Raw genomic sequence first — 27,567 nt, 5'->3', positions numbered from 1 at the left:
CTGGCCTGTTTTTGACCACACGCTACAGTCTTGGCAACAGCCTCCTATTTCAGCTGCGCTACAGCCACCATAGATAAACTTTTACTACGCTTAGAGCTAGATCTGGGGGCGTCCAAGTACCTGCAAACATATAAAACTATGGGAAAAGTGGCTGCTAAAGGTGAAGACCTCTATACCATCTGTTCTAAAAGATTATCTTGGTAGCCGTTAGCTCTGACAATTAGTGGCCCATTTAATTTGGTTATCTCACAGAACAATTTTTTTTTTATATTACAGGTCGGTTCAGAGGTAATCTTTCTGGAAAGAGAGTGGACTTCTCTGGCCGCACAGTTATCTCTCCTGACCCAAACCTCCGTATCGATGAGGTCGCTGTTCCTGTCCACGTGGCTAAAATACTGACTTTTCCTGAAAAGGTGATTGCACAATGAGTTTTTGAAGTCCCTTTAAAAAAGTTTAATGTAGTTTATTTGTATATATGTCAGTGGGTATCATTTACTAAGCACATCACGTTCATTCTGATTTCCTTGAGTTACTGACTTCTGTTTATTTATTGGTGGTATAAAACATGAGGGACAGCAATGTGATCTATGGATATTTGAGCATTTTCACTCAATTCCACAACTATTTAATCATTAACAGTAGCTTGTGGATTTTATTTCTCTATCCTCGTTTGGGGGACATTGGGGTATAGAGTAAGGATAGGCATACTGGCACTTTAAGACTTATGTTCGGTACGCCCTAACTCCTCCTTCACTATGCCCCACTTCCTGTTTATCCAGTTTAGATTAAGTGCCCAGTGAACGGTCTCTGTTTGGGCTGAGGAGCAGCCCAATTCTGTTCTGTTTCTTTATTTTAGTAATCAGAGGCTTGTTCTTCCTGTTGCTAACAGCCGGCAGCCCTCTGAGCTGCGGCTGTTAATCCCTGTGGGCTGCTGACGGTGCAGCAAGGTCTGTTGAGGGAGGGGGGCATCAGTTTATTAGTAGAGCAGCACCCTGCTCCCTAGTTTTTACCCCCCTCCCCTGCACATTTATTTTTAAAAAGGGATGGTGAACTCTGCACATGTACAGTATAGGTTTTCCTGGCAGCCAGGGGTGACTAAAGCACACAGCAAGGACGGCTGCGCCCTGTCTGGAGGGGGGGCATAGGAGGTACCATGGAGGTGCCTTTGCTGCCAGCCCCCCTCTCCCAAAATTAAAGTGCCCTCTTAAGAAGCGGGCACAGTAGCCGCATGCTGTGCCCATCCTCCATTACTGGCAGCCACTGCATGAGGCGGGATGGCAGCAGGTAACTGTAAGTGCACTGTGCTGGGTGAGGAGTTGTGATAGAAAATCGCAGTGTGTCCTCTAAGTAGGCTGTCTCTTACTAGAGAATAGCTTTTGGGTTGATTTACAAAAAAAAAAAAGTTTAACAAAAAAATTCCAAATTCTTGGTCGGGCTAGGGTCACTAAGATTGTGACCCCTGCTAGGCGCTGTACTGGTTCAGGGAGTTGTCCTACTGGATACCTGACAATCCAGTGCTGGGCCCTGGGGGGTGGGGGAGGAATGTTTTTCCTCTATTACACTTCCTCCTTGGTGGTCTCTTACTGCTTTGTGTGCAGACTCCTAAATAGGCAGCCATTTTACACCTCCAGCTTCCCCCCTTCCTTGTCTTGTAAGGTAACAGGTTGGGGGTACTTGTTTCCCAGGGTTTTGTCCTTTAGATTGTGGGGCTGCTGAGCTGTATTGCAGGCTCACTTTCTGTACTTGATTTTTCTGCTGTTTATCTTTTCTACTGTCTTTTTCACTGTTTGTTTGATTATTTTATCTGTGTGTTTTCTCTAATATGTTATGATGTCCGATAGGGAAAAATCCATGCTGGATAAGGATGAGGCAACTTTTATGTTTAAGTTCACCTGTGCCACCTGTAATGTTAAGTTACTATCCAGACGGTCAGGTGGGCACGCCTTGCTCGCAGCTTGTCGGCCTCAGGACCACATGTCCAGTGTACCAGCAGGTTTTGGTTCTGGTTCTGACTCGGCGGAGCCTGTCTGAGCTCTATTTCCAGTACTGTGGCTGAACTTGCCCAATTGATGCAGTCTAAGTCTATGGGCTGTCCCCCTTCCTCTGGCGAGTGAGGTAGATTCTACTTCGCTAAGTCTGCCGAACCGGCCTGGGTACGGGGGCTTGTGTCCTCAATACAGGGTTTGGTTTCGGTCTCCTCCTCTTTAGAGCGGATGATGCAATTGCTACACCCTCCTCCTTATGTAAGTGCAAGCCGGTGGCGGCACCCCTGCAGGGTAATGAGTCAGATTCTTTCTGCTCTTCCCAGGAAGAGGGTAAATTACTAGTGGATTCTGACTTGGACGCTTCTTCTGTGGTGGAGGAGATTCATCCTGATCGTTTGAGTGTGTAGGAATTATTACAGGCTGTGCGTCAGGTACTTGACATTCCTGAGGCGGCTGTCCCTGTTGCTACGAAGCCTCCTCTTTTCGCATGGCTGGACAAAGCAATCTTTGTTTTTTCTGCTTCTTTCCAATTGGAAGATTTGTTGGCTGAGCCTTGGGCTTACCCAGATCGCCTCCCCAGTTCCAGGTGTCTGGTTGTCTGCAGTCATGTTATATGTTATCCCTTTTCTCCTGAGGGTCTTGCTAAATGGGAGGCGCCTCCACGTGTGGATGCTCCTGTTGCATGGTTGGACAAAGTGACTACTATCCCTTTTCCCAATGCAGCCACTCTTAGGAATGCTATAGACCATAAGGTTGAGGCCGTCCTTAAGTTTATTTTTGTGGCGGCGGGTGCCTCTCTGCGGCTTGAATTGGCATCTCAATGGGTCAAAAAGGCTGTAGAATGCTGGTCGCAACAGCTGTGTGGATGTTTGTCGGTAGCGAGACGGTCTTCTGAACTGTTTCCGTTCATGGAGCAAATTCAGAGGGTGACAGATTTTTGAGGGGAGGCGGCCCAGGACACGGGACTGTTAGGGGCACGAATATCTGGTTTTGGCTCATTGAACTCTCTGGCTTAAGTCCTGGGAGACTAATGTTGAGTGTAAAAACTCTTCAGACAATTCCTTTTCCTGAGGTGTTTTGTTTGCCTCTTCGCTTGACTCCATTATCGGTCAAAGGAGGTACTTTTCTTCCTTTTTAATGCTCCCAAACAAAGAATGTCCAGGTTCCGGTCCTTTCAGTCGTCTGAAGGGTCTCGAGGTCAATATTCCTCGGGCCAATTTTCCAGAGTTCAGTCGTTCGCCCACAGGGGTCGTTTGCAGCGTGGCCTCAGGCTTGGTCTGCTTGATGTCCGAGAGCTAAACCTGCAGACAAGCGGTCAGCGTGATGGGCTTTTTGCCCCTCCGTGGTATCCATTGGTGGAAGCCCGTCTTCTCTTATTCAGGGATCGGTGGTTTCAGTATACCGTGGACGCTTGGGTACGGGGAGGTATGGACTGGGTGTACAAAATCGATCTGCTCGGTCAACCTCCCAGACGGTTCTTTACCATAGGTCTTCCCACATGTCCACGAAAGCGACTGGCTCTGCAAGAAGCAATCCAATCCCTCATCTCTTCCGGTGTGATTATTCCGGTGCAAGATTCACAAAAATGTTTGGGGATTTATTCAAACCTTTTTCTGATTTCAAACCCAGACAGATCTTTCAGATCTATTCTGAATCTAAGATCATTGAACACCAAGCGCATGATCCCTTTTGGGAAACTCAAAAATGTTTGGGGTTTTATTCCAACCTGTTTCTTGTTTCAAAACCAAGCAGTTCATTCTGGCCGATTCTATATCTAAAATCTTTGAACACCTGTGTCAGGGTGCCTAGAGTCAATATGGAGTCCTTGCGATCGGTGATTCACAGCATGGAATAAGGGAAGCTCATCATGGCTCTAGACATAAATCTGCATATTCCCATCTGGAAGGGTCATTAGTCCCCCATCAGATTTGCAGTTCAGTCATCACTACAAGTTCCAGGCACTTCCTGTTTGTCTGACCACAGCTCCTTGGGTTTTCACCAATCTCGTGGCAGTGCTGTTGCGGTCCAAGAGGTTTATGAACATCCCTTATCTGCACAATCTTCTAAAGGCAGAATCCACTGTGGTACTCCTGTCTCATATATAGGTAATGACCCAGACTCTGGAGTCCCATGGTTTGATCCTCAATTTCAATAAGTCAAAGTTGACTCCAACCGAACGGATGAACTTTTTGGGACTTCTATCTTTATTCCCAGGATAGAAAATTGGGAAGCAGATATCCTAAGCAGGCCCACTCTGTATCCGGGTGAATGGTCCCTCCAACCGGAGGTATTTTGCCAGTTGGTGGTCAGCCGGACGTCGACATGATGGCATCTCGGTTGAACTATGAAGTTCATCTCTTCTGCTTGCGGGCAAGAGATCCTCTGGCTGTCTAAGTAGACATCATGTCTGTTTCATGGAGGGAACTGCCTGGTGTACCTTTTCCCACTGGTAGCCATACTTCCACTGGTGTTTTAAAAAAAAATAAAATAAAAATAGAATAGAGGGTGTTCCAGTCCTTCTAGTTGCACCGTATTGGCCTCTGAGCACCTGGTATACCAATGTGCTATCCCTGCGGGAGTTTGGTCGTGGCATCTGCTGCTTCGTCCAGATCTGTTAACTCAAGGACCCTTTTGTCATCTAAGTTTGGAACATCTAGCTGTTGAAGCCATGGTCTTGTGAACTAAAGGTATTTCCGAGCATAAGGTGCAAACAATGGTTCGGGCTCGTAAACCGGGTTGAGACAAAATTTATCATCGAGCCTTGAGGTCATATATTGCCTTGCTTGAAAAGGAGGGCTATCCTACCTCTTCTTTTTCGATTGTCCAGGTTGCTTTTATTCTTGCAGGATGGGCTGGATGCGGCTTTGTGTCTTAGTTCTCTTAAGGGTCAGGTGTCGGCCCTGTTTCAAAGAAGATTCACTGTCATGCCTGATGTGCACACTTTCATTCAGAGGGTGCTCCATGTGCAACCTCTATATGTTCTTTCAATAGCACCATGGGATTTAAATTTTTTGTTGCATGCTTTACAGCATCCATCTTTTGAACTCTAGCATACGGTGAAATTCAAATTTATGAGCAGTGAGACTGTCTTCTTTTTGGCTATCTCTATGGCAAGAACAGCTTGCTGCTTTATCTTGCAAGTCTCCTCTTGTTTTTCATGAGGCTAGGGCAGTTCTTCGAACCAAGCCTTCTTTCCTTCCTAAAGTGGTTTCTAGATTTCTCATGAATCGAGACATTGTAATTCCTGCCTTGACTATGTCTATGTCCTCGGAGGATGAGTTTCTATTTATTCTCTTGATGTGGTCAAAGCCTTGCGCATTTATGTGCATAGGAGTCAGGACATGTGAAAACTAAGGATCTTTTGATTCTCTATGATGCGCACAAGAGAGGCTGGCCAGCTTCCAAGATGACTATTACACGGTGGATTGCGGCTGAAATATGTCCGGCTTATAGTGGGGCTGGGCAGCCTGTTCTAGATAATTTTTGGGAGCACTCTACAAGGTCTGTGAGTGCTTCCTGGGTGGCACGCCATGGTGCCTCGAGTGTATAGTTGTGTCGGACATCCACATGGTCTTTTGTACACACATTCACTTGGTTTTACAAGTTTAATGTGTTTGCGTCCAAGGATGTTACTTTTGGAAGAAAGGTGCTTTGTGCCGCTCCTTGAGAGTGTTCGCACCCGTGATGCGGCTTTGGGATGTCCCCGGTGTCCCCTGAAGGAGATTAGAGGAAATGGGATTTTTATACTTACGTAAAATCTGTTTCTCTTAGTACATTGGGGAACACCAGGTGCCGACCCTTAACGGTCAGGTTTCTACTGTTTTGACATATTCTTTTTAAGAGAGTGTTGTTTTATCTCCTCTTTCTTTGGACTTGATTAAACATAAACTGGCTAAACAGGAAGTGAGGCATAGAGAGGGAGGAGCTAGGGTGTACTGAAAAGAAGTCCTAAAGTGCCAGTATGCCTGTCCCCTACGCTATACCCCAATGCCCTCTGTGTACCCCAATGGATTAAGAGATACGGATTTTACGCAAGTATAAAAATACTATTTTTTTGTTTCATATCTGCCAGGGAAGGAACGGTTCAGTCTTTTTAAAATAACTAGAGGATTTTAAGGGGCGTATTCAATTGTTAACGCTAACTCTGAAAAACGAGCGCTCAAAAAATATTACCGCTTACACAGTAATATTGCGCGCGAAAACCGTTAATACGGTAATTTACTCACGGAATTTCAGCTCGCCGCGAGTAATTACCGTATTAACGGTAAGATTTTTTGAGCGCTCGTTTGTTAGCGTTAGCGTTAACAATTGAATACCCCCCTATGTATGATTTAAAAAAAAAAAAATGCAAACAATGGAACTAATATGCATGTCATTGTGCAAATAAGTACATGTGGGCTATTATCCAGAATGTTTGTTACTTGGGTCTTTCCAAATAGGGTATTTTTTTACAATTTTGAGCACTATGCCTAAAATATACTAGACCATGTTTACAAAATACCTATCTCTGCACAACTTCTGACATTTCCTTCCTTCCTATTATTATTTTTTGGTAAGCAGCGCTTTTCTCTGTGATGACAGATAAATGCTCAGTAATATTTTTACCTGTGACCTGACCAGATATTTAAACTAAACTGTCTTCTGTTTAGTGTTTTGTTGTTTTTTTGGGGGTTTTTTTGTTTTTTTTAAAGTGGTCATAATTCTGAATTATTTTTTTATTTTTTTTAGATACTTTTCTGCATTGGCCTCAGGTGTTTGTCTTTCTATGACTTTCTATGCATCAACTTCTTTTCTGCCTGTATTGACCAATGTTTATGTACTGCTTATGTTTTTTGTGTATTGGTTTGGGCAGGTGAACAAAGCAAATATCCATTTTATGCGAAAATTGGTGCAAAATGGACCAGATGTTCATCCAGGAGCCAACTTCATTCAGCAGAGACATACTCAAATGAAAAGGTTTGTTTTCCCTGTGTTGGCTGTACGTCTACCTTTTTCTTAGCTGGTGCTGAAATCTTAATTTAGTGGACTGTGGTAGCTAATTTAATACATTTAGTGAATCAAATTTTTCTATCTGCATGTAGCAACCATTTTATAAATTTTCATAGTAATTTGTTACGACCAACACTCGCCTGAGCCTGCGTGATGTGTGTGTGACAAAGGGTTAATCAAAAACAACCATCTGGTCTGTCTAAAATGATTACTAGCTTTGCCTTACCAATTATGCCACCACCAAGGTTGTTTGTGAAGAGCTAACACTCTTACTCAGAAAGCCTACTGTTCTCTGTTAAATCTATCACAATTTTCTTTAATCAGAGTTACCATAACCCACAATGTTCTGCCCTGTTTCAGCTATGTAGTGTTTTGACCAAGCTGTCAAGTGAATTCGTAAGAACACAGGAACCTGAACTTAAGTGTAATTTAATATGAAACATACATCCACAATAGGAAAATAATACAATTGTTCAAATGACATACAAAGGTATAATTCAATGGTTTCTTCTAAAATAAAAAGAATAAACACAGAATTGATAAAACTCACATATGATCAAGTTTCTGTCGCTGGGAAAAGCTGAAAATGGGACATTCTTCAATATCAGATTGTCTCCCCAAAAGTAAACTCTTAACTACAAGCACCATTTGGGGAGAACAGAGGAGTTTAACATAATCTAAGGGATACCTTCATTTAGACGCAGTTTGAAGGTTTTAACCCCTGACTGTACACAGCTCCTCGGAGCCATATCAAGCTATTACTAGGAATTAATTAACAAACACATATTTGCAGTTTTATGTGACTAGAAATTAGCTTGCACATGACATACTTATTGAAATAATGTTACTTGATGTTGGAACACCTTCTGTGGTTCCTGAAATTCAACCTGAATTTTTGGGAGAATCACTTACTAAACCATAAAAAACAGTTGTCTGCTTTCAGACATTTCCCCCATCTGTACGCCCAGCAAAGCACCACAATAGCATGTAATGGAGAGCCTCTTCCTTGTGGTATAACCCCTTACAACAGTTAGCAGATGCTTAGAGCTGAACTAGAAGTAGAGGCAATCAGTGATTGATCCCAGCCCACACCCCAAATTCTTGAGGACGTCAGATTATTACTGACTGTTTGTTCCTAACTTCAGCATCATAGTGCTTAAATAGTTTCACAGAGTAGCACACTTTTTGCCAAAAACTACATACCCTTTGCAATTGTCATATGTCCTGTAATGAAGCTCTTCTGCTATATGCAGCAGTAAAAAATTTACCAAATCTGGTAGACTTCGCTGAAAAACTCATACACAATATTTTTGTGTTTTACTGCTTTACAAACATTACAATAGCAGATCTCCCTCATACCCACCCTTGTGCAGGATTCACCCACATGTACTACCTTCAGTGTTCTCCCTAGAAAAAATTGACAGCCAGGTGGCATTAAGAAGTAGCCAGATGGGGGCAGTTCTAATACTTTGCAATAATATTTAAAAATGTTGAAGGTTATTGCCCACACCTGCCAGGACTGGTCAGAATGGTGGTCAGTGGTCTAATACACACTGCTGGCTGTAGTGCTCACATAGTGCCTGTTATAATAGGAAAAACAATTGTTTATTCTATTATAATAGGAGCAGGCTGCCAAGTAAAAACAGCCGGGTAGAGCACCCGGGAAATAGGTGCTGGGGAGAACACTGATTTTATAGCGGGCGAGTTTAGGTTTCTTTGTTTTCTAATGTAGCTTGGTCAAATGAGTTACATTTTACAGTTCTTTAAAAGTGAATGAATGTTATATTTTTGCAGCTAATACAAAGTAAAATAAACTATTGTTGACACAGGACCCTGAATCTAGATATGTAGGTTGATTTACTAATTGCAGAAAAACTAATCTCCCACCTTGCCTTGGCAGGTTCCTGAAGTATGGTAACCGCGAGAAAATAGCTCAAGAGCTGAGATATGGAGACACAGTGGAGAGGCATCTTATAGATGGGGATATTGTTCTCTTTAACAGACAGCCATCCTTGCACAAGCTCAGCATCATGGCTCACATAGTGAGTGACACACTAAATGCGCGCACTTATTCTTTTTCAAGAACAATTTCTGTACCAGCATTAAGTTGATATTCAAGTTCGAGTGTATATTAACTCAACAAACTTTTTTAAGCTTTTAACTTGAACATAGTGTTTTCCAGGTATTATGTGGCTTTAAAAATGTGTAAATGTACTGCAAACCAATTTGCCCACTTCCAAGGCTCTAAAGGCCCCTTTATCTGGCATATTTTATTTTTTTCAAGAAGTACAGACAACAATTGTAAAAGTTAATTGTGTTGGTTAATCGTTTTACCATGTCAGTGTCCACTCTACTCCATACAGGCCAGGGTCAAACCACATAGAACCTTTCGCTTCAACGAATGTGTCTGCACACCTTATAATGCTGATTTTGATGGGGATGAAATGAACCTTCATCTCCCCCAGACAGAGGAAGCCAAGGCAGAAGCCTATGTCTTGATGGGGGTAAGTGCTTCTAAGTAAATACCGCCAACTGGGACATGTGTTCTAATCTTACTATTGCTCTAGAGTGAGTTGAGAGTTTCTCAATCACTCATATATTAGTATTTCAATACCTGAATTAAATTGATATGTTTCAACTTTAAGGAAGTTTGACTGTATCTCTCACAGGCCAATAATTAAATGTTTGAAGATGCTTAAACTTTATATTGACCATTGTAATTAAATAAAACTTCCTATAGAATAAGTAGTCCCTTGAGTGTATAGTTGAGGTACAAATATACTTAAGAATAACTTTTTTTTTTTTCTCTGTTAAAATTGATGTGTCCCTGTATATTTTTAATAAATGATAAATCCAATATAATTTGAACTTTGTCGAATATAACTCGATTTTGTCTGCTGCACCATGGTGCATGCTTTGTGATTCCATCTGTTATATTGCAGGTATAATAAATAAAGACTTGTGCTAGTTGGTCATTATTACACTTTTGAGTAGGCAAACTAGTTTCCTTTATGGGTTTTTTTTTTATTCCTCAGTTTGATAATTTATAAACGTTAAGGCTCAAGGTGTTAGCATTTTGGGACATAGTTTGCATCACATATGGCAGTCCTTAAAAAATTTTCTGCCATGTCTTGCAGACTAAAGCTAACCTTGTCACACCACGCAATGGGGAGCCACTGATTGCTGCCATCCAGGATTTTCTCACAGGTACATGTTATAAAATATTAAAGCAAAGTTTGAAAGATGCAGACAAGTAGTTGCAACATTCTGAAGGAAGGCATAAGCTCAAAGACCTCAAACATACTTATTGTGAAAACAATATCTATTTTGTACAGTTAAAAGGAATAATACAAAGGTACTTAAAAGTTTGAGAATTTCCATATTCTAGTGTTAGTGCAAATATTGTATTATATTTTAGCCAGTGTGTAGTCCATTGCCTACCACAATAATGTTAACAAATACAAATTTGTAGATAATTGGGGCCTCACATAATTCATGTTTCACTGTTTTGCTGACGTTCATTGGTATATTTCGAAGACCATTAGAACAATAGTTGATTCTAACTACATACGTTTTTTGCTTCATGTTAAAAAGCAAACAGTAAAAATGCAAAAAGTGTTGTTAATTTGCTAAGTAGTAAGTTTAATCCTTTCCCTTACTTGCTATATTTATTATTTTCTACTACATTCAGCTGGGGAACATTGGGGTATAGAGTAGTGGAATAGGGCTTTGGGCACTTTAAGAAAGTTGTTATCCCTAGCTCATCACCCTCTATACCCCCCTTCCTGTTTAGACTTCAATTTAAGTTTAGTGACTCTGTGTATAGGGCGCTTTGGGACAGCTAGACAGTCCCTTTTACTGCTTTTTCTCTTGCATCCTTTGGGGGACACCGGGGACATTGGGGTATACAGTAGGGACAGGGCGAACTGGCACTTTAAACTTCTATTTAACTAAGCCCTAGCTCCTCCCCCTCTATACCCCACTTCCTGTCTCAGCCTCAGTTTAGTTTAAGTGCCTGGCAAATGGGCTGCGTCTGGGCTGCTGAGCAGTCCAAATCTGTTTATTTTTTATTTTTCTTTAGATGTTAATCAGAGACTTGTGTCTCCTGTTTCTGACAGCCGGCAGCTCACTGAGCCGCGAGTGCGGCTGTCAGTCTCTGCATTGTAGCGTTGCTGACTGCTGTTATTAGAGGCTCCGGAGTTGAAAGCCTCTCTGTCTGCCTCTTATTAATTCACTCTCCCGACCCTGCAGTATCGAGGAGAGTGAAAGATATAGCGCAGCTTGAAGGTTTGGAGCGCACAGCATGGACGGATGTGCGCTGTCTGGAGGGGGGAATGGGAGATGCAGTGGAGGAGCCTCCTTTGCCAGCCACCCTCTCGCAACATTCAAATACCCTCCTAGGAGCCGGGCACAGTTGCCGCAGGCTGTGTCCGTCCTCCTGCGCTGACAGCAAGTTAACTGCACACACTGTGTGAGGAGGGATGGTAGCAAGTAAGTAAGTGAAACCCTCTCCCAGCACAGTGCTGGGAGAGGGGGGTGTAGAAAATCGCAGTGGTCCCCTGAGCAGGCCGTTTCTTACTAGAAGCAGTCACTTAGAACTTTTTTTTATTTTATTTTTAGCTGAGGAGACTGGATCCGGCTATGGTCACTAAGATAGTGAGCCCTGCTAGGCACTGGAATGGTTGAGGGGGTTGTCCTGTTGGACGCTTGCCAATCCAGTGCTGTGCCCTGGGGGAGTGGTGTTTCTCTTTTCCACTCTTCTGTGGTGGACTCTCACTCCTTTCTGTGCAGACACCAGTATAGACAGCCATTTTATAGCTCCAGCTTCTCCCCTTTTCTGTCCTAAGTCCTGTAAAGTAAAAGGTTGAGGACTGTTATTTTCAAAAGTTTGTCTTTCTCTGTGGGACTGTATTGCAGGCTAACTTTCTGTTCAGTTTTGTGTGCTGCTTGTTATTTATATTGTGCTTTGTTACACTGTTCTGTCTCTTTTGTCCCATCTGTTAACATGTCAGATAAGGGAAAATCCATACGTGGTAGGGCTGGTGTTACATCTATGTTGAGTTTCACCTGTGCTGTCTGTCACGTTAAGTTACCATCTGGTCAGTTAGGTGAGCAGGCTCTGTGCGCAGTCTGTCGGCTTGATGCTGAGGACCATGCCGGTTCTGTCGGAACAGGGGGCTGATCAGTTACTAAAGAGGAAGGTCCTGTTATAGCCGTTTCAGTAGAAACTGTGGCAGCAGGAAGCCCCAAAGCTGTAACAGCATTATTTGACCCACAGGAAGAGCTGCCACACTTGTCAGTAACTGAGTAGATTGAGTGATAATCTGTGCTAAAGAGGAAACCGACTGTGTCAGAGAAGCCACCCAGTCCGGCTCCTCCATCAGCGGGGCTGGAGTGTGCTGGGTTTGCGCAGAGGGGGCCCCCCCTTCGCAAGCAGAGCACCAACGGGCCCTTCTGCCCACATGGTAAATTAACCTTACATCTAGAACATTTTAAAATATTTAGCCATAGGACCTTTTCCTTTATCTGTCATTTTACAAAGGAAAGGAACACCAAACACACCAGATTTGAGTTTAGAGAGTGAGATTGAGAGAGACAATGAAAAAAAAACAAATAATCAACTAATCTATAATAAAAGTTGTACTTGTACTTTTGTGAAATAAACAATGTGATATTTTGGCAAGTAAGAGAACCACAATATAACCTCTACTAGCCCACTATGTAATCAGGCCAAATACAGAATATTTTAATAAATGCTTAAATAAATCAGATACTTAGCCCAAAGGCCAAACAGGGGAGAAATCAAACAGCAGTGTCCTGGTGCCTGCTCCCACCGAGATGTCTCCTTTCCCGGGCTTCAAAGAATTGAGGTCTGTACCCTGATGCCCCCTATCTCCGAGGGGGGATCTTGGTATTGCCCCCTTCTCTCTGATCTCCTGTTCCCCTGCGGACCGTAACAAAAAAATGGCCGCCGGCTTCTGTATCCGATAGCCGGCGCTCTATGCCTGCAGTGGCAGCACCGGTTATCGGGGAGGCTCCGAGAGTGACAGCGATCCGGAGAGACCGCTTGTCACTCTATATTCAGACCCATTATGCCCTTCCAGTGAGAGCCTTTGGCTCTCATCTGACAGAGCCATGTCTGCGCTGCTAACCTGGGAGTGTGGTATAACAGACTCCCAGATCTGCCTTCAAAGTAAAAGTCCTGTAAGGACAAAATTAAAAAATAAAAGTTACCTAAGAAAAATAAATGAAAATAAAATAAAACTAGCAGAATAGGAAAAAGCAGCCCAACTCCTTGGGCACCTAGAAAAAACTGGGAGGTGACAGGGATTGTAGAGGGGAGGGGTCTGTCAGCAGTGCTAAAGTTAACTAGCTAGGTGCCAACTCCCGTGCTCCCCTCCACAACCCCATAGTAAGCAGTGTCCCCCAGACGGAATCAGAGAAACAGATTTAACGTAAGTACAAAAATCCTCTTTTCTCCCTGTTAATGCTCCCAAACAAAGAATGTCCAGATTCCGGTCTGTTCGTTCCTCTGGAAGGTTTCGGGGTCAGTATTCCTCGGGTCAATCTTCTAGAGCCCTGTCATTCGTCCCTAGGGGTGGTTTGCAGCGGGGGCGCCAGGCCTGGTCTGCTTGACGTCCAGCAGCGAAACCTGCAGACAAGCAGTCCGCACGACGGGCATTTTGCTCCACTGTCGTCAGTGGTAGGAACTAGTCTTCTCTTGTTCAGAGATCGGTGGTTTTAGTCTACCACCGATGTCTGGGTTTGGGGGGTGGTGGACCAGGGATACAACATTGATCTGCTCTGTCTTCCTCCCAGACGGTTCTTTGCCACAGGGCTTCCCTCTTGTCCACGAAAACGACTGGCTTTACAAGAAGCAATTCAATCTCTTCTTTCTTCAGGAGTGATTATTCTGGTGCCAGATTCTCAAAGAGGCTTGAGGTTTTATTCCAACCTTTTTCTCGTGCCAAAACAAGACGGCTTATTCAGACCAATTCTGAATCTGAAGTCTTTGAACGCCCAAGTCAAAGTGCCCAGGTTCAAGATGAAGTCTTTGCGCTCGGTCATTCACGGCATGGAGCAAGGAGAATTTATGGTGGCTATAGACATCAAAGATCATCAAAGACATCAAATATGCCTATCTCCATGTGCCTATCTGAAAGGGTTATCAGTCCCTTTTGAGGTTTGTGGTTCAATCAGAGCTTTTCCAATTTTTAGGCTCTTCCTTTTGGTCTGGCCACAGCCCTACGTATCTTCACCAAGATCATGGCGGTCATGGCTGCTCTACTAAGGTCCAAGGGGATTACAATCATCCCTTACCTAGACGATATTCTTTTAAAAGCAGATTCTCCAGAGATGCTTCAGTCGCATATCCAAGTTGTAATCCAGACCCTAGACTCTCATGGCTGGATTCTTAACTTCAAGAAGTCCAAGTTTATCCCATCCCAGCGGATGATCTTTTTGGGTCTTTTATTGGACACCTGACTATAACGGGTGTTTTTGCCCCAGGAGAATATTCTAGCCTTGCAGAAGATGGTGAAATCTCTGTTGGCGGCAAGGAGGCCTTCGACTTTCGAGGCAATCGAGTTTGCTCAGTTTCGTGCGCGTCGGTTTCAGTTGGACTTCTGACACAATGGAACAAATCCCATCTGAATCTGGTGGGCAAGGTATTCCGCCTGTCTCCGCTGGCGTGTCAGTCGCTTCTTTAGTGGTTACACAAACAGAATCTCGCCAGGGGGTGCAAATTTTAATTTGGAATTGGGCTTCCATCAAAAGGGATGCCAGTCTTTGAGGTTGGGGGGCTGTCTGTCTTCACGCTCGGTTTCATGATCTTTGAACTCAGAAGGAATTCAGGCTTCCAATCAATGTCTTGGAACTGCAAGTAATGTTTCATGCTCTTATAAGCGCGCAACACTTGCTGCAGGGAAAGCCAGTGAAGATTCAGTCACACAATGTCATAGCAGTGGCATACCTCAATCAGGACGGCACCAAAAGTCCTTTGGCCATGCAGGAAACACACAAGATATTTCAGTGGGCCGAGGTTCATGTTCCGGCGCTCATGGCAATCTTTATTCCCGGAATAAACAATTGGCAAGCAGACTTTCTAAGCAGGCAGACTCTGCATCCGGGAGAATGGTCCCTTCATCCGGAGGTGTTTCAGCAGTTAGTGGAACGGTGGGGTCAGTCGGATGTCGACATGATGGCATACCGGTTGAACCACAAGGTTACCCTATTCTGTTACCGTGCAAGAGATCTCAAGGCAGTCGCAGTAGATGCCATGTCTGTCCCTTGGAGGTACCTCTTAGTGTACCTTTTTCCACTGTTAGCCATGCTTCCACGAGTGTTAAAAAAGGTAAAGAGAGAGGGTGTTCCAGTTCTTCTAGTAGCGCCGGATTGGCCGTGGAGGGCATGGTACACAGACGTGCTCTCCATGGCAGGAGCTCGGTCGTGGCGGTTGCCGCTACGCCCAGACCTAGTAACTCAAGGTCCCTTTTGTCATATAGGTTTACAACGTCTGACTTTAACGGCGTGGCTGTTGAAGCCATGATCCTAAGAGCTAAAGGTTTTTCCGAATGTGTGGTGCAGACCATGCTTCGTGCTCGGAAACCAGCTTCAGCAAAAATCTATCATAGAGTCTGGAAAATTTGTATTGGCTGGTATGAAAAGGGATATCCTACTTCTTTTCGCTTGGTCAGGTTACTTAGGTTCTTGCAGGACAGGTTGGGTGCAGGTTTGCATCTTAATTCTCTTAAAGGTCAGGTGTCAGCTCTTTCAGTCTTCTTTCAAAGAAATATAAATTAAGTAGTGAGATCCAAACAGCGCTTCACTTTTAACAGCTGCCCACTGGAATTCAAAGGGTATATACACAAATTCCCAACAAATAACAGAACATATAGAGTATTATGAAAACCTACAGGCGCTTATAAATATTCTCTATAAAGTTAGATAGTATAGAATAGGAGAATACTTAAATTTTATGATGGTAATCCTCCCAATTCTTACTTCTCACAGGTTGTTCATGTGGTCATAGAACAAAGAGAGAAGAGCAACATAGTGTAATACAATCAAAATTGTACATAAAACAATTAAACTTTGTTATAATAGGTTGAAAAGGAAGATCTTCTTTTACATGTAGACACCTTTTGGTGGGGTACTCACAAGAGTTCGATGAAATACAGGCCCATCAAATTGTGATTTTTCTTTTCTTTTCATAGGATCTTTGTCCGTGGGTCAATTCCATTGACATACATCATATGTGTTTCACCAGCAGAGAAAAATATGAAAAAATATATCTAGTGTGATATTTCTTTGATAAAATGTATTCGTATACCCACAAAGATATAAAACAATATAAAACAAAGTATATCTACTCCTACCAGATAAACAGAGTATACAGGCAGTTGGTATAATTCCACAGGGCTTCCAAATTGGTCACAGTGTAGAACAGCCAGAAATAAACATCCATTCAATGGAGGAGATATAATAGAATCATCAGTTAACAAGCTCCAACATGTTTTGACCTAAACTGGTCTTTCTCAAGGTGCATAGTAAACTGATCCCTCCTGAGGGCAATTTATATTCAAACCCTCCAATAAGGGCATTCTCTCAATTAAGCTGGTGAAAACATCTTAATATTCATATATCTAAACTTCTTTATACAATTCCTCTGCCTGATATATGGAAATCGCAATAAGAAGCACATAATGAATACAAAAAGCAGTTCTTTTAGAAAGACAGAAAAGAAAAACAAAAAAAACAGTCCCAAATGGAACGCATAAATTGCTTAATGTCACTTGCGGTTTTTGGACATAGTCCATCATATCCGGTTTGGCAATATTTTACATAAAGTTATTTGCGATATACATCACTAAAAAAATGGGTTTCAATCAATAACACATCAAACAAACATGATAGAAACATATACAGATCTCTCAAAAATATGTACACATATCAATGGGCCATATGAAATAGCGCTACATCACTTCCGGTTGACAACATTTCCGGTTTTGTAACACCCTGGGAGACATCAAAAAGAAATATTGGAACATATTAATATTCATATATTTTAAACTTCTCTATACGGTTCCTCTACCTGATGTATAAAAAATGCAATAAGAAGCACATAATGAATACAAAAGACAGTTCTTTTATAAAGAAGGACATAAATCGCGCTACGTCATATTTAGGGCATAGTGACGTCATATCTGGTTTGACGATATTTTCCATAAAGTTGTTTACAATAGAAGTCACTAAAAGGATGGATATCAATAAAACATCATGCAAATATAATAGACATATACAGAACTTTTAGAAACATATACAAATATCAATAGGACACATGAAGCAGCGCTACATCACTTCCGGTTTTGATCTACTGACATCATTTCCGGTTTTGTAACACAGTGGGAGACTTCATAAAGGCATATTGATTACATTAGTTGCCATGGGAACAGGAAAAAAAAGAGAAAAAAAATAAATATATATATATATATACACACATGATCAAAAATATACACAATTGTTCTCCTTCTGAATTAACTTATTTTTTTATGGTCATAGACTATACTGAGTAACTGGAAAATATATATAAATATATATATTATATATATATATATATATATATATATATATATATATATATATATATATATATATATATATATATATATACCGTATTTATCGGCGTATACCACGCACTTTTTTCCCCCTGAAAATAGGGGGCAAATGATGTATGCGTGTTATACGCAGATATAATGTTAAGAAGCCATGTTTTTACCATATACACCGCCGATATACCGGTAATATTCCGTACATACCGCACAGCAGCGTGGATCAGTAGCAGCGTGTGGAGTGTGAGGCAATCAGTAGGCAACGGCAAGCCGCGCCTTCCTCACGTCTAATTCTCGCGGCCATCGGAGCGTAACCACGGCAACGCTCTGCACTGCGAGAGTTCGCTGTCTGAGGTAGGAGAACTTGTACCCGTCAGGTACAAGTAAAGTAGTGAAGTAAAGTGGGGTTTTGTGTACGGCGCAACAACGAACTAACAAACAGATAAAATACGGTATATAGTCATTTTAAAATAATTATATAAAGTGCTAACATGCTAATTCCCATATGTGAAAAACTGGTGATACAATAGTGCCAGCATGCTGGATCCAATATGTGCAAGTAATAAATATTACTGTATGTGCTGAAAATATTCTAAAATTATTTCTATAATATATATATATTTAACAAAGTGCTAGTGTATTACATAGATGTTGTGCAGCAGTGTGCACAGATTTAAAGGAGACCAGAATGGCAAAATAAATCTTCCTGAAATTTCCCTCTTAAAATGAAGATGCGTGTTATACGCCTGTGCGTGTTATACGCCGATAAATACGGTATGTCTTTATGATGTCTCCCATGGTGTTACAAAACCGGATATGTTGTCAACCAGACGTGATGTAGCGCTATTTCATATGTCCCATTGATATGTGTACATATTTTTGAGAAATCTGTATATGTTTCTGTCATGTTTGTATGATGTGTTATTGATTGAAACCCATTTTTTAAGTGATGTCTATCGCAAATAACTTTATGTAAAATATCGCCAAACCGGATATGATGTCACTATGTCCAAAAAAAAACGAAAGTGGCATTGAGCAATTTATGCGTTCCATTTGGGACTGTTTTTTTTGTTTTTCTTTTCTGTCTTTCTAAAAGAACTGCTTTTTGTATTCATTATGTGCTTCTTATTGCGATTTCCATACATCAGGCAGAGGAATTGTATAAAGAAGTTTAGATATATGAATATTAAGATGTTTTCACCAGCTTAATTGAGAGAATGCCCTTATTGGAGGGTTTGAATATAAATTGCCCTCAGGAGGGATCAGTTTACTATGCACCTTGAGAAAGACCAGTTTAGGTCAAAACATGTTGGAGCTTGTTAACTGATGATTCTATTATATCTCCTCCATTGAATGGATGTTTATTTCTGGCTGTTCTACACTGTGACCAATTTGGAAGCCCTGTGGAATTATACCAACTGCCTGTATACTCTGTTTATCTGGTAGGAGTAGATATACTTTGTTTTATATTGTTTTATATCTTTGTGGGTATACGAATACATTTTATCAAAGAAATATCACACTAGATATATTTTTTCATATTTTTCTCTGCTGGTGAAATACATATGATGTATGTCAATGGAATTGACCCACGGACAAAGATCCTATGAAAAGAAAAGAAAAATCACAATTTGATGGGCCTGTATTTCATCTAACTCTTGTGAGTACCCCACCAAAAGGTGTCTACATGTAAAAGATCTTCCTTTTCAACCTATTATAACATAGTTTAATTGTTTTATGTACAATTTTGATTGTATTACATTATGTTGCTCTTCTCTCTTTGTTCTATGACCACATGAACAACCTGTGAGAAGTAAGAATTGGGAGGATTACCATCATAAAATTTAAGTATTCTCCTATTCTATACTATCTAACTTTATAGAGAATATTTATAAGCGCCTGTAGGTTTTCATAATACTCTATATGTTCTGGCAAAGAAAACTTGCTGTCATACCTGATGTGCAAACTTTCATTCAGGGCGTTCTCCATATACAACCTCCATGTGTTCCTCTGATACCACCATGGGATTTGAATTTGGTGATGAACGATTTACAGCATCTGCCTTTTGATCTTTGAATACAGTGGATTTCAAATTTCTAACTTGGAAAACGGTTTTCCTTTTGGCAATTTCAATGGCACGCAGAGTTTCAGAGCTTGCTGCTTTATCTTGCAAGTCTCCTCTTCTTGTTTTTCATAAAGACAGAGTAGTTTATCAAACCAAGCCCTCTTTCCTTCCTAAGGTCGTATCTAGATTTCATCTAAATAAGGACATTGTCATAGCTGCCCTGACTGATTCCTCGCCTTCAGATAACAATAATTCTAATCGTTATCTCGATGTCAGAGTCTTGCACATTTATGTTAAAAGGTCTCGGAAGGTGCGTAGAACTGAGGATCTTTTGATTCTTCATGATGTTCACAAAAGAGGCTGGCCAGCTTCTAAAATGACTATTGCTAGGTGGATTACGGCTGTTATCTGTCCAGCTTATAGTGGGGCTGGGGAGCCTGTCCCAGATAATCTCCAGGCTCACTCTACAAGATCTGTAAGTGCTTCCTGGGTGGCCCGCCATGGTGCTTCCAGTGAACAGCTGTGTAAAGCTGGCACGTGGTTTCTGTACACATATTCACTAGGTTTTACAAGTTTAATGTGTTTGCGTCCAAGGATGCACGTTTTGGAAGGAAGGTGCTTCGTGACGTTTATTCTGAGCGTTCCCTTCCTGTGAGGCAGCTTTGGGATGTCCCCGGTGTCCCCCAAAGGATGCAAGAGAAAATGGGATTTTTATACTTGCGTAATATCCGTTTCTCTTGGTCCATTAGGCGACTCTGGGCGCCCACCCTTAACACTCTGGTTTCTCCTATTGTTTGACATGTTGTGTTGTTGTTAAGAGAATTTTGTTTTATTAAGTTTATTCTCTTTTCTTGTTTTCTCTCTATCTCCGCTTTCTGTGGGCTTGGTTAAGCATAAACTGAGGCTGAGACAGGAAGTGGGGTATAGAGGGGGAGGAGCAAGGACTTAGTTTAACAGAAGTAAAAGTGCCAGTTCGCCCTGTCCCTACTCTATACCCCAATGTCCCCGGTGTCCCCCAATGGACTAAGAGAAGCGGATTTTACGTAAGTATAAAAATCCCATTATTTTTGCGTTTAATTTTTGACTAGAGGTTTTTACCTTTGTAAATATCTGAGTCGCATCAGCGACTGAGTGGAGCCACGTCCACGGCTGAAAATACTTACCGGCATTTGTGTTGATTAAGCGGCGCAATGCTTGCTGTGCACGCCTTCGCTACCACCCAGGAGCAGCCGCTGCTTCACTGTGCAAAATGGAGGGATGACAGAAGTTAAGTGTAACACACTCCTAGAACAGTGTTTGGAGAGGGGGGTTGAAAGTCACAGTGAGGGCCCCTTGGGTGGCTGTCTCCTACTAGAAACAGCCATTAGTTTCCTTAGGGGGCAGGTAGGGGTTACTGTGTCTCTGTAAGTCTGCTAGGCACTTGATTGGTGGAGGGGGCTGTCTTGCTGGACGGCTGCCAATCCAGTGCTGGGCCCTGGGGGGAGGTGCTTCTTCTATCTCCCTGCACTTCCTCCCTGGTGAACTCTCACTCCTTGTGTGAAGACACCAGAATGGGCAGCCATTTTAGAGCTCCAGCTCACCCCTTTTCTTTTCTTTCTCATGTGGGATTGTTTTTTTTCCTGGGTGGTGTGTTCTACAGATTGTTGGGGCTCTTTGGCTGTATAGCATGCCCACTTCTGTGCTTTGATTGTTTGCAGATCGTCTTTTTCAGTGTGGTTTTCCCATCTGTGTGTAACATGTTTGATAGTGGGAGATCCTTAAGGGCTAAGGCTGGGGTGACTTCTATGATATTCTCCTGTGCCGTTGTAACACAAAGTTGCCTTCCGGGTGGTCAGACGTGGACGCTTTGTTTGCAACTTGCCAGTCTACGGATCGCATGTTGTTTGCGCCAGGGGGTTCTGGTTCCAAAAACTCGGCAAAGCCAGTCTGGGCTTGCTCACTGGCCAATACTTATGGCTGAGCTTGCCCAAGTGGTGCCGTCTCAATCACTGGGCGGTCTTTCTACAAATTCCCATGCCTGTGTAGTGAGTGGGGCAGATTGTTCCTGGTCCGCTTAGCCAGGGACTGGCTGGATATGTGGTTGCGAATTTTGCCGATCCGGCCTGGGTATGTTTCTTTGCGACTTTGGCAAAGGGTTTGGTTTCTGTTTCCCCCACATTAGAGTGGATTCTGCAATCCACAACACCATCCTCTACCCGTAAGCACTAGCTGAGCTGGTGTCGGCGACCCTGCTGGGAAATAAGTCAGATTAGGACTGTTCTTCCCAGGAGGACCACGAGGTAGTTGTTGCATCTGACGTTGAGCATGCCTCTTTTGTGGAGGAAGTTTCCTCTGACCGTCAGGGGGTGGAATATTTTATACGGGCTGTCTGCCAGGTGCTAGATATTCCTGTGGCCATAGTCCCTAAGACTGCAGAGCTTTTTTTTTTGCAAGATGGTGAAAGACTTCTTTGTCTTCTTCCCTGTTGGAGGATTTATTGAGTGAGCCTTGGTCGCCACCAGATCATAAGTTCCAGGTGTCCCATAGACTGTAGTCTTGTTTCCCTTAAGATTCTCGTAAAATGAGAGGCGCGTCCACGAGTGGATAATCCGGTTGAAAGATTGGCTAAGGTCACGACCATCCCTCTTCCCAATGTGCCCACTCTTAAGGACGCACAGACTGTAAGGTTGAGGGCATCCTTAAGTCTATGTATTGTGGCACGCTTTGGCGTTGACAAGGGTTAACAAAACTGGAGCGCTAGTCAGAACAGCTGTCTGCGTGACAGGCATAATGTCCCTCTAGGGACTGCCGTAGTGGGAGCCTGTCTTCTTCTATTCAGAAATCGGTATTCTCTCTACTGCAGATGCCTGGGTATGGGGATTGTGGACTTAAGGGTACATGATCGATCTTCTCTGGTATCCTCCCAGACGGTGGTTTTCCACGAATCGATTCTAAATCTAAAATCTTTAAATACCTGTGTCGGGGTGCCCAGATTCAAGATGCAGTCCGTACGATCGATGATTCACAGCATGAAATAAGGGAAGCTCATGGTGGCTCTAGACATCAAGGATGCCTATCTGCATGTTCCCATCTGGAAGAGTCATTAGTTCCACCTCAGGTTTGCGGTTCAGTCGGATCACTACTAGTTCCAGGCACTTCCTTTTGATCTAACCATGGCTTTTTGGGTCTTCACCAATATCATGTTGGTTATGGCTGCACTGTTGCGGTCCAAGAGGTTTATGATCATCCCTTACCTGCACAATCTTCTTCTGGTAAGATCTCTGTTGGCTGTCAAACCAATCTCTGTACACTTTTGCATAAAGGTTCTGGGCAAGATGGTATTGACTTTTGAGGTGGTCCAGATTGCTCAATTTCATGTACAGGAGTTCCTGTTGGAATTTCTTTTGCAGTGGAACAGATCTCCCCTTAACTATTCCAGTCAGGTTTCCGTCTTTCTCCTAGATGGTAGCTGTAGAAGAACAATCTCTGCAGGGGTTGCAGAGATTGTTTAGACTTTGATTTCAAGGGATGCCAGCGATCGGGGTTGAGGTGCATTCTGTCTTTACGCCTTTGGACTCTGGAGGAATCCAAGCTTTCAATTAATGTATTGGAACTGCGAGCAGTGTTCCGCACACAGATCAGCACAGAACATTTGCTGCAGGAAAGGGCAGTTAAGATACAGTTGGACAATGCTACAACCATGGCATACCTTAATCACCAGGGTGGCACTAAGAGTCCTTTATCCATATGAGAGAAGCGCAGGATCTTTCGGTGGACTAAACTCGCGTTAGGGCTGTAATGGCAATTTTTATCCCGGGGTAGTAGGAGGCGAACTTTCCCAGCAGGCAGATCGTCAAATGATCTGGAGATATTTTGCGAGTTTATGGACAGGTGGGGTAAACCAGAAATCCACAAGATGGTGTCTCGTTTAAACCACAAGGTCCGGCTCTTCTGCTCGGGGGCAAGAGATCGGGCTGTCTCAGTCGGTTACGCTTAGTTTACCTACTCCAACCGGTAGCCATGTTTCCGAGGGTCGTAAAAAAGGTAAAGAGAGACATAGTGATCATCCCGACGGAGGGAAAGGATCCTAGTCTTTGTACAAGTTATCGTCCAATATCATTACTAAATATAGACCTAAAACTTTTTCGCAAAGATTTTACGTTTGGCTGATGTGATCTCCTCCTTGGTCCACCCTGACCAGGTGGGGTTCATTCCCAATCGCCAAGCAGCCGATAATACTAGGAAAATCATCAACTTGATCCATGCTTCAAATAGGCTTAAAACTCTGGCTCTGGTACTCGCGCTTGGCGCTGAAAAAGCCTTTGACCGGGTTTCATGGCCCTTCATGCGCGAGGTCCTCAAAGCAGCGAACATACAAGGCCCCTTTCTTAATGGAATTGTCTCTCTCTATTTCAACCCCTCAGCAATGGTTCTGGGCAATGGATGGGCTTCAGCGGCATTCCCAATACGGAACGGCCCCCTCTCTCCCCTTCTCTTTGCCCTAATGATGGAACCTCTTGCCTCCAGAATTCGCCTCAACCCTAATATCTCTGGAATATCCACAGGTTTAAGATTGGCTTAACTAGCCCTGTACACAGACGACGTGCTTCTCACCCTTACAAACCCTCATGTTTCTGTCCCATCTGTTTAAGCTGAAATTAACGAGTATGGTCTCTTTTCGAACTTTAAAATTAACTCCGATAAGACTGAGGCCCTTGCCCTTAATCTCCCTTCGAACACTCAAACACACTTAAAAGACACCTTCAAATTTCACTGGCAGCCACATCACATTAAATACTTAGGTGTCAATGTCGCCAAAACCTATGATCGTCTTTTTACTGCAAACTTTCCCCATTAGTAGCCGCCCTGAAGCGAGATCTCAAATCCTGGTCCCCGAAGTATATTTCTTGGATTGGTAGAGTGGCCTCAGTTAAGATGAATATTCTGCCATGGATTCTTTATCTCTTCTAGACCCTACCTGTACGTGTACCATCACTTTTTCTCAAAGATCTGCAGGCAAGCATCTCACAATTTGTATGGTCTGGTCGGCGTCCAAGAGTTCGCCTCAATTTTCTCTTTTGTCATGCTCGTAACGGTGGATTGGGGTTTCCCTTCCTCCATAAATACTACTTGGCGTCTCATCTCACCCAAGCGGTTCTTTCTCACTCTCTTCCGCAGACCAGGCTTTGGGTTGACACGGAGGCGGGCTTTCTTCAGATGCTATCCCCCAGTATCTTATTCTGGCTAGACCCTAAAGATCTTCCTCCTCTGCATGCTCCTCCCCCCAATAGTTTGCTTCTTTTTAGAAATATGAAAATATTGCACCCGCACTTTTCAAACTTTTGGCTTATCCCAAGCAGATGTTCCCAATGTGGCATAACCCCTCTTTCCCTCCAGGTGTCAATCCAAAATCTTTTTCCCAATGGATAAAACAGAATATTTTGTTACTTTCCGATGAAGTCCCAATAGGATTTTTTCCGACCTTTCCTGATCACGTGAGCGATTTCACCTATTGACCTCCGAGTTTTACCAAAACCTACAAATTCGACACATTTTCTCCACCTTAATAGACCCTCGTGTTCCTCACAATCCCTCCCCCCTAGAAACCTTCTGTAAAAACAAAACGTCATCTAAAGGCTTAATATCGACTTTCTATTCTCTACTAATGAGTCACAATTTGCCTGACAAAGAGGCTCATGAGCTCCACTGGGAGGAGGAGATGGCTGTGACTTTGGATCCGGAGGAATGGACGGAGATTCGTGAGGCAGTTGCCAAATCCTCTATCTGTACGCAGATAAAAGAGAATTCTTACAAACTTATTCCGCTGGTATTTAGTCCCATCCAAACTGAAAACAATCTATCCGACAACCTCTCACCTCTGCTGGCGCAAATGTGGCCATCGGGGTTCCCTGTCCCACATTTGGTGGAGCTGGCCAAAAATCATCCCTTTCTGGAAGGAGGTAGCCAACCTTATTTATAAAATAACTAATCTAAGATCCCCATTCCATCTATCTTACTTTCTCCTCCCTTGACTACCTCCTGACATCCACAAAATAAAGTGGATTCTTCCGGGCCATATTCTAACCGCAGCCAGATGCTTAATAGCCAGGAGATGGAAACAGCCAGAGAGCCCCGCTATTTCTGAACTATTTCAGAGTGTTTGGTGTATATATAACCTAGAGCACATGACTAGTGTAGTTAATGATCTCCCTAACAAATTTCTCTCCACATGGCATAGGTGGCAGGATAACGTCACCGCTACATACTCCTCTTCTTAAAAAATGAAAAAATAGATATTTTAACAATCTTTTGAACTGAGTCTCACTGGAACCTGTTTTCCCTTCCTCCTTATCTGTCTCTTCCCTTACTAACAAACCCCCCCCCCCCCCCCCACTATCCTCCTCCTCCTCTGTTTTCAACTTCTGATTTTTCCTCTTCCTCTCCACTTCCCCGTCTTCCCTTTATGGTACTCTAGATATCTCATAACTAGTATACTTCTGATTCACATCTGCTTATATATTACTACTCTCGATGACCATTCCTTCTGTAGTGGCTTCGAGTCCCATACCCAACCTGTATTACAAATTCTCGATGTTAACACTGTTATGAGTTGTGTTTTCATGGCTCATGATGTACCGTTTCTTTTTGGAGAAAAGTGAATAAAAATCTATTTTAAAAAAAAAGGTAAAGGGAGAAAGCGTCTTCCGATCATTCTACTGCCACCAGATTGACCTTGAAGGGCCTGGTACATTGATGTTCTCTCCATAGGACAGGGTCGGTCGTGGCGTCTTCCACTCCGATCAGACCTGTTAAGTCAAGGACCGTTTTATCATCTTCGTTTACAATGTCTGTCTTTAATGACTGTTGAAGCTATGAACCTTTGAGCTGTGGGTTTATCTGAGCTTGTGGTGCAAACAATGCTTCGGGCTCGGAAACCAGGTTCAACCAAAATATATCATTATGTCTGTAGGAGATATATTGCCTGGTGTAAAAGGAAGGGGTACCCTACCTCTTCTTTTTGACTGTTCAGGTTGCTTATGTTCTTACAGGATGGGCTGGATGCTGGTTTGCACCTTAGTTCGCTTAAAGGTCAGGTGTCTGCTCTTTCAGTGTTATTTGAAAGAAGACTCTCACTCTGATGCCTGATGTGCAAACGTTCATGTGTAGCTTCCATATGGTCCTCCGATGGCACTTTAGGATTTAAACTTAGTGTTAAATGCTTTACAGCAGTCCACGTTTGAACCCTTGGACACGTTGGACTTGGGAAAACTGTCTTCTTCTTGGCTATTTCTTCCACTAGAAGAATTTCAGAGCTTGCAGCTTTATCTTCTAGTATCCTCTTCTTGTTTTTTATAAAGATAGGGCGGTCTTCGAACTAAGCCTTTCTTCTTTCCTAAAGTTGAATTCAGATTACACATAAATCAGGAAAAATCTACATTTAGATCAGGGATAACAGAGGGTGAAGTTACTATTCGTTCTTGAGATGGTGCGGGCTCTGTGTATTTATGTGCATAGGACTCAAGATTTGTGCAAGATTGAGGATCCTGGTCTTTTATGATGTACACAAGAGAGGCTGGCCAGCACCTAAAGTGATTATTGCTTGGTGGAATACGACTGTAATCCATCAGGTTTATGGTGGGTCTGGGCAGCCTGTTCCAGATAAACTTAGGGCACATTCCTGGTGGCAAGGCATAGTGCATCTACTCGGTAGCTGTGTTGGGCAGCCGTCTAGTGCTACGTTCCATGTTTAGTCAGTTTTACAGGTGTAATGTGTTTGCATCAGGGGAGGCAACTTTTGGGTGATTTTTTTTTTTGTTTGTTTGTTTTTTTTCTCTTCACATCTGGAACACAGTGTAGTGTGTTCTTCATTCTGAGAACTGAATGCCTCTCTTCCTTGCAGTCATGAATACTGGAGGTTGAAATGAGTAGTAGTGTCCAA

At 42.8% G+C, this 27,567-nt stretch overlaps 1 protein-coding gene across 1 annotated transcript in view; it reads left to right on the top strand.

Annotated features, from left to right (window-relative positions):
• POLR3A (RNA polymerase III subunit A) overlaps positions 1–27,567 on the top strand; it is a 614,347-nt gene that overhangs the window by 19,213 nt on the left and 567,567 nt on the right. The window contains exons 8-12 of the mRNA XM_075217088.1: positions 277–413; positions 6,838–6,941; positions 8,875–9,016; positions 9,338–9,478; positions 10,112–10,181. Coding sequence (XP_075073189.1) covers positions 277–413; positions 6,838–6,941; positions 8,875–9,016; positions 9,338–9,478; positions 10,112–10,181 — 594 coding nt within the window. The remainder of the gene's footprint in view (positions 1–276; positions 414–6,837; positions 6,942–8,874; positions 9,017–9,337; positions 9,479–10,111; positions 10,182–27,567) is intronic.

This window comes from Mixophyes fleayi, chromosome 6, assembly GCF_038048845.1.
Source record: "Mixophyes fleayi isolate aMixFle1 chromosome 6, aMixFle1.hap1, whole genome shotgun sequence".
NCBI classification, from domain to species: domain Eukaryota; kingdom Metazoa; phylum Chordata; class Amphibia; order Anura; family Limnodynastidae; genus Mixophyes; species Mixophyes fleayi.
Note: the sequence above shows the minus strand (reverse complement) of the source record. Positions and strands in the feature narration are given on the sequence as shown.